This window comes from Rattus norvegicus, chromosome 6, assembly GCF_036323735.1.
Source record: "Rattus norvegicus strain BN/NHsdMcwi chromosome 6, GRCr8, whole genome shotgun sequence".
In the NCBI taxonomy this organism is placed as follows: Eukaryota; Metazoa; Chordata; class Mammalia; order Rodentia; family Muridae; genus Rattus; species Rattus norvegicus.
In genome coordinates, this window is record NC_086024.1 from 129,564,666 (window position 1) to 129,572,174 (window position 7,509).

The following is a 7,509-nucleotide window of genomic DNA, read 5'->3' on the forward strand; positions in this document are numbered from 1 at the left end:
ACGTGGGTGGTTACCTAGAGGAGCCTGAATCACCCCAAAGCTGCAGGACGGAGGAGCTAGAACCTCAGGTGAGTGTCCAGGAACCACCCCCCCTTCCTATGAAGGAATGTCAACAGTCATTCTTGGGGTCTCCTGCAACAAGTCACAGCCATTCTGAGGAAGATGACAGTTGTTAAGCGCAGAGGAAGCCCTCTAGAACATGGTCCTACGAGTGACGCCCACTTGTCACGCCGAGCCTGGCTTTCAGAAATACAGTCCACACCATCCTACAGAAAGTTCTCCAGGTTGCCATGGTACTGACAGGAAGACTTCGACTCATGCCAATGCTGGACACGAGCTTCCTGTTTTTGTCTCCCCAGGGAAGGCTAGATACCTCACACAGGTGATCAGCTTCCTTGGAGCCCTCAGCGTGCAGCCTGCTTTGGAAGAAAGGTGACTGCGTGTGCCATGGGTGTTAGCATGACATCAAGGCCTCACCTAGAACTGCTTCTAGAGAAAATCTGCTGTGCGGCAGGGAGGAGAAGGCAGGTGTGGCTAGCATGTACCTCAAATCAGAGTCCCTGGGACAACTTGGTGGGTCATGTCCAGGGTAGAGCAATGAAATGACTTGGAAAAACATTTATCTAACAATTGTCATGACTAGCATCTAAATTGGATATATATACATATATATATATGTGTGTGTGTATATATGTGTGTGTGTATATATATGTGTGTGTATATATATACATATATATATATATAATCGTGAGCGTGTACACACCTTGTTTCTCTTGAATTTTACTGTTTCTACATTCCCCAACTGTACTCTTTTTCTCCACCTGACCAGTGGTAAATATGACCTTCTGGGCGCCTTCATCTTCCCTACTCAGCCATGGATAATATTCCAAATGAATAGCTACATGCAAAACAAAAACAAAACAACAACAACAAAAAAAAAACTTTATTTATAAAGCGAGCAGCAGGCCAAATGTAACCTATAGCTAAAGTCATGGAACGCCTGCAGAGCAAGGAGAAAATTGAGCAAACAAAAGGCAAACATACCAGTAAGGAAGAAAAACCCTCAGACTCCCCAAAGGCTGCTTCTACTTCCTCCTATGACAGACATAATCTACCAGGTTTTTTGGTTTTTTTTTTTTTTTTTCAAGACACACCAAGGGACGTGAAAGTAGGTTTCTATGGGAACGGGAGTTCACTTTTAATGGCTCAACCATTATAAAGACAATCGCTTTATTTTTCTTCTTCCCTTCAGACACAGGGTAGGCGTAACCTATGACCTGTTAGGCAGGATTTTGCCCAGAGCTCTGCTGTTCCAATAAAATATGAAACGCCACAGTGTTCTGCAGGCCAACAGGGCACTTCATGCAAGCCAAGCCTCTTGGGTAAGAGGCACTTCCCTAGAATGGCTGATCTGGTCCCATGTTCTGCCTTCCCCAGGAGGCTATGGTGCCATCGGCAGCTTGGCTGTTCTGAGAACAGGCCCCTCTGACCGCCAGCTTCCTGTGTTCAGTCCTCTACATCTCTCCATTACCAACCCCCCCTCCAGGGGAGGGCTTGCCTCTAGCCATAAGCACTCCATTTTCAAAATGGGTTCTGCCTCCTCCCCCAGCACTCTGGTTCTGGGTGCACACGTTAGACCGGGGTCTCCGTTTGCCTGAATTACTAACCTCCCAGTCAGGGCAAACCAAGAATGCCCACCATTTACTGATGTGTGCCTTATCTATAGAAAACCTGTGAACTGCAGCCTTTTCTGCTGGGCCCCGGGGGTGGAAATGCATCTCTGGCATTTGAATGTGAAAAGAATCCAGGAACACAGCCAGCAGAGCTGCGTGGAGCCCAGAGCCACACGTGGGCAGCCCACGGCCAGTGTGCCACAGGCTAGAATGCAAATGGCTTCAGGCAGATAAACAATGCCTGGACCCAGCCTCTCTTGACACCACCTTCCAGGGGTAACTTAGAGCCCCCAGTAAAGCAACTCCTACTTTACCAAGGAGAAAACTAAGGAAGTGCAGGCAAAAGATTTATTTCCCTGGGCCCTGCAGTCAGTTAGCCACAATATCAGAGCCTCGACTCTGACCGTCAGCCTCCCAGGCCAGGCTGTGTCCCCTAACCACACAAGAAAATGCCCCAAGAAAGACCTTTCCCAGACCAGGAGCTGCAAACCAAGGATGGCTCATAACCTAGGGTCCAACTGAAGAAGAAAAAGACCCATGCCAAGAATCGTGCCTGGGAAACAAGCACACGGGCCCAGGGCCAGGGACCTTGCCAGGCAGCTCTCTAGGGACAAAACTCCACATCTGATTTCCTCCTGGTTTTTAAATGGAACCTTCCAGGGTACTAACTGTGCTGACAGACAGGAGGGGGAGGGGAGTCAGGGGATGGGGTTAGAGGAAGGCTCTTTCCTGGTCTCTTCCCTCTCTGACTTGACCCCAGAACGCAGAACATGGAGAGGTGGGGAGATGAACAGACCACAGCAGATGGCCTCATACCAGACCATCTGTGGTCTGCTGGGGGGCGCCACACCAGCATGCTGGGCCACTCCAGCCTTTTCCTCATCCATAGACTTTGACACTACCCTTCCAGGGCTAGACCTAGCAGCTACCCATGTTGTGGAATGTTGTCCTCTATGCATACTATGACCGCTATGATCTTAATCAGAGCATCATGACCATGCTTCACAAGACAGGGCCTGCGGGTGTTCTCCTGCGGCCATCCCCAACATGCCGGCCACCCTTCTCCCATGTCCTACCTCTGATCCCAACGAGCACACGGTCTCAGGAAGTGCTAGAGAAAATAGGAGGTACAATGTCAACTGAATGGGGACTCCAGCCTTCATGAGCTGCCACCCATGTAAATGGGGGGCAGCTTTGTAGTGATGCAGCTATTTTAGGGTGACCCCTAGTCCTGTACCAGCTCACCCGTGCTTCGGAGAATGAACCCAAGAAACTCACTGTCCCGCCAAGCTCCTTTCAGATGGAATTGTTCCTTCGGCCTGTTGTGAGCATCCTACGTGGGGTGAAGACATGTTGCCTCATGTCTCCTCAGGAAAATTTACAACAACATTAGGTCCCTGCTGCCACTACCAGGTTCAGGAAGCTCTGCCTTAGTCCAGGAACTCCCTGGTGGGCTTAGCAGGGTGGCTGGATGGCAGGTGGTTCAGAGGAGGGAAAGCTAAGCCAAAGCCTAAAAAAGTCACTGGAAAGCCCAAGCAAGCTTGGGAGAGCCTGAGCCCAGGCCCAGGCCACCGAGGAGGAGGAGGAGGAGGAGGAAGAGGGAGGAGGACGAAGCAGTAACAGAGACAAGCATGAATCCTTGAACATACAAACGATGCCCTTTAGACGTCAAACCAAGTAAAGTCTACGGTCATCCTTCAAAGTCCAAATTCAAAGACCCACTTGGGACCTTCACAGTCACCACCAATGAGATTAACCTCTCTACCTGTGTGCTTATACCCAGAGGATGCTTGCCCTCAATGGTCTCACCTGAGTTCAAATACCATCTAGACTTGCAAGTCACATGACCTTGGGGGAGGGGGTGTTTCTGAGTAAAGGTGGCAATGCCTGTCAGAGAGCACAGCCAGCAGAGCCCAGACAATGGCAGTGATGCTACTGAGCGCCCCTCACAGGAGGGGTGGGACAGCCTGCTGTGTGTCCCAGCCACCTCACCTAGCCCCCTCGGATGGGTGAGTCTAAGACAAGCTGTTTTAGAAAAATCAGGCTAGAAATGATGGCATCGAGTCCTTAAGGTAGCAGAACAGGAGACAGCCCCCCACACAGAAATGACCTACACGCAGCCGCATCAGGGGACTGAGCCCTGACTGTCCTGGTGCCTGAGATGGCATTCACATGGACAAGCAACACAGAAAAACCCGGGGATTGAGAGATATTTACCAGGCTCCTAATGAGCAGGAGCCCACTCAAAGCCTGGCTCCACAGCCCTTGTCCAGAGTGGGTCACTCCTCATCTGGACTCTGAAGCAAAGAGGAAAGGCCGGCAGCACTGTCCTCAGGACAGCAGTCAGCTGAGAGGAGGCACCTGGCCACCTCTAACCTCTATGCCACCTACCATGGCTCTGTAGACTCGAGGGACCAGCAGACCTAGGCTTGGAAGTTCCTCCCATGGATCATTTTCTCCTCTGTGAAAAGGTCAACAGCCCAAGCCACCCCCAATTCCTTGTAAGGGATCCTGTAAGCTTTCACAGGCAGTCTGTGCCAAGGGATGCCATGCTGCACCAGGGAGCCTTGGTGACAAACACCTCGATGGCCATCGTGTGCTTCTGTCTGACAACCTCATCTGCTGCGTGGCTGTTAAGGGAGGAATGGGCCCCTGAGGGAGGCTGGGTTTTCCACATGGCCCACCTGACCTCCCTCCACCCCAGTGTTCCTCTGGGGAAGGTTTTCCATATCACAATCACATTCTGGATTCTAGAATCCCACAGGCCAGGGGGACAGAGACAGAGGTGGAATGTACGGACAGTGTGAGTCAAAGTGCTTCCTGGTAAACATTTGGACACACAGGGAGGAAGGAGCTGACTCCAAGCTGTTCTCTGAAAGGCAGCACACAGGGCCTAACCTCAGTCTGCCTTCATGGCTGACCCCAGAACCACCCGGTGCCAGGGACGGAAGACTCCAATCAGGCTCGATAAACCCAACAGTAGCAGCTGCCTGGGAATGGGTACCAGGAGCCTCCATCCCTCAGATTACAGACCCTTGAAATCCCACTGTCTCCAACTGTGATCCCCTAGACACTGTGACCACCTGTACTGGGAGCAGTCGCAAGCTTATCAAACCCTGAGCCAGGTTCTGCTGGCTTCTCCCACCCACAGCCCACCTAAGCTCAGGCGAGCCAGGGCCTCTGTACACCCCCCCATCTGCTCATCCAGACACATCTGGGCCTCTGACATCCACCAACTGGTTCAGCAGATGCTCTGAGATCAATGTAGAATGCTTTCTGGACTTGAACCTTTAGTTGAGACGTTCTAAGTAGCACAGGAGCAAAACAAGAGCATGTCTGTTAGGCCCCTAATCCAGACAGAGAAACAGAGGGGGGATAGAAGATAAGATCCTTGGCCTGAACTCCATTCTTGCTTTATCTCAGCAACACCAGGCAAAGCAGACAAGTCCTACTCAACAACTGCACAGAACTAATGTTCAAAAATACAGCTGACTTCGCCCAAAGCTGCAAATAACCCAAAGATGAATGGAGATTAGAATGGTGGTATATCCATTCAGTGGAATAGTACTCAGCAGTTAAAAGGAATTGTAGCCACAGTAAAGACGGTGTGGATGGATCTAACATCAAGTTGATGAAAAACGGGCCCTATCAAGAGGACACATTGAACTGCACCATTCAACTTCGTCGGGGTCCAGAGACAAGTTGAACCTACGCGAATTAGAAACAAAGATCAGGATAAAGGTTGCCTTGGAGATGGGTGGGTGAGGTTACTGACTGGGAAGGAAGGTGAGGTAACCATTGAGGGATCTGGGAATCTTTACATAGGTAGCAATTACCTGAGGTGTACCCACAACTAAAAGCATGGTGAGCTTACACTTAATTAGTCTACATTATACATGTGTGTAATACATATGACATTTGAGATACATGATTTGAAGTTTGCCTCTTACTAACAGAATCCATTGCTGTTCAAATTATAACTGACATTTTGCCTAAAAAGTGTGGTAGTCTTGAAGGGAGGAGCTGAGACACCCCCTAAACCTTCAGGACCCATCACAAATCATGCTGGGTAATCCTGTCTCTCTGCCTCACTTCGCTGCATGTTCCTTTGCAAAACTGATCTCTGCAAGAGGGACCTGATCCTATAAGAATAATTGGCTGTGACAAATAGTACATGCTCATTAAAATGCCTAGGGATTGCCTAAGGGACATGAGACACACCAGATCTGACAGCCCCAACTAGATACCATCTCAGCAATGGTATGCTGCCCACCCCAAACCAGATCCGACCTCTCTCCATCACTGAGGCAACAGCCTCCTCCTCCTTTGACACAAATCACAGCAGCTGCACAGGAGCAGAGCCCAGAACCCAGGGCTGCCCAGAGCTGCTAGTGCCCACTCCCTGAGCCACCCGCTGGCTTCATTTCAGGTCACCTCTGCAGACCTGCACTGTCCTTGCCAAACCTCAGTTGGAGAGGGCCACGTGAGCTCCAAGAAAACATTCTCTCAGGTGTAATGTTTAATCTAGACTCTTCCCCCACCCCCAGCAGGGGCTCCCTGCCCTACTGGCAAAAGGGACACCCACAATCCTCCTGCCCCACCCACTTACGTCCAAACCTCCCAGCTGGATCCTTGCAAATTCAACCTTGGACTCTTCTTCACCCCCAAGTCAGTAGGGGAAGTGGTTAACTCAACCTCACCTGTGCACAGGTCCAGGTGGGTGAGGAAGCCGGAAGTGGACTTATGCCCAATTCTGCAAAGCTCCCATAGGAGAGAGAGGGCTGGAAACACACTCCACCCACAGAGCTTGTGGGCAATGCCTTTTGGGAGCGGGAGGGATGGGTTTCTTTTCCTTAGATCCACCCCCCGCCCCGTCAATGTTTGCTGTTTCCCTACCCAATACTTCCTTTTGAAAGATACTTTCATACTCATAGGTGGCAGAACCATAAAGCCCGTCTGACACACGGGCCACCAGGAGTTTCTTTCATCTTGTCAACCGCCTCAGGCAAGGGGGTTTGGTCCCAGCCCCTCCCCAGTATGTGGGGGGTGGAGAAGGTCTACTGAACCGCAGTTCACTGGGGTACTCAGAGTGCCCCCATCATCCAGAGCCTCTGGGGACGGACGCTATGCCCCACTCCAGGTCCCCAGCCCCATAGGTACTTCGGAAACTGCTTCAAGTCTGGCTTGAGCGCCCAGAACACACAGTGGCACTTTCTCCTAGCCCTGACCTGGGCAACCGCCCCCAAGACTCCACGTACAAACTTCTCTAACTACCGGAGGCAGGAGGAGGGGGTGAGGGTCCACTGCTGGGAATGGGGTGCACACGCGCGCGTGCACACACGCACTCGCGTACACACACACACACGCCCACGCACCGCCCCACCCCCTGAGCTCTGCAAGCCCGGCGCAGGCCAGCCACATCGGCTCCGGGGCGCACCCGGGACGCAGCGGGGCCCACGCTTGGTGAAGACTGCCCCTCCGGGGAGGCCGGGGCCGCCGTACCTTGCAGGTTCTGCACACGGATGTCGCTGATCTGCCCGATGAGCTCCTCGCGCTGGAACCAGTCCCACTCCTGAGCAGCCATGGAGCGCGCGCGGCGGGCCGGGGCGGCGGGCAGCGGGCGACGAGCGGTGGGCGGCGAGCGCGGGGCTGGTGGGAGGGAGAAGGGCCGGCCCCGCCGCGGGCGGACGGGCTGGCGGGCGGGCGCGGGCGGCGGAGCGGGGCGCCCGGCGCGCGCTCACTGCCCGGCGGGGGCGGGGGCCCCGGGCGGGAGGGAAGAGGGCGGGGCAGGGCGGGAGGAGCCGGCCTCAGGACAGTCCTTTTTTTTTTTTCCTTT

At 52.8% G+C, this 7,509-nt stretch overlaps 1 protein-coding gene and 1 long non-coding RNA gene across 9 annotated transcripts in view; one reads left to right on the plus strand and one right to left on the minus strand.

Annotated features, from left to right (window-relative positions):
- Clmn (calmin) overlaps positions 1 to 7,414 on the minus strand; it is a 101,467-nt gene extending 94,053 nt beyond the window's left edge. For 3 of the 7 annotated variants that reach the window (XR_005505495.2, XM_008764766.4, XM_063261773.1), the window contains exon 1: positions 6,374 to 6,775. Coding sequence is in view for 6 of the 7 variants with exons in the window: in XM_008764766.4 (XP_008762988.1) it covers positions 6,374 to 6,620 (247 nt within the window). In the remaining variant the exon portion in view is untranslated. Of the gene's footprint in view, positions 1 to 4,064; positions 4,373 to 6,373; positions 6,776 to 7,175 lie in introns of those variants that run through there. The other 4 variants (XM_063261776.1, XM_063261775.1, XM_063261774.1 and 1 more) reach the window with 3 other exon arrangements.
- Positions 4,419 to 5,599, plus strand: LOC134479254 (uncharacterized). Of its 2 annotated transcripts, none has more exons than XR_010052342.1 (2): positions 4,419 to 4,476; positions 5,097 to 5,599. It is a non-coding gene; the product is annotated as an uncharacterized LOC134479254 (long non-coding RNA). The 2 variants fall into 2 exon arrangements; XR_010052343.1 differs by lacking the exon at positions 4,419 to 4,476 and adding an exon at positions 4,487 to 4,673.
- Positions 7,415 to 7,509: the final 95 nt, after the last annotated feature.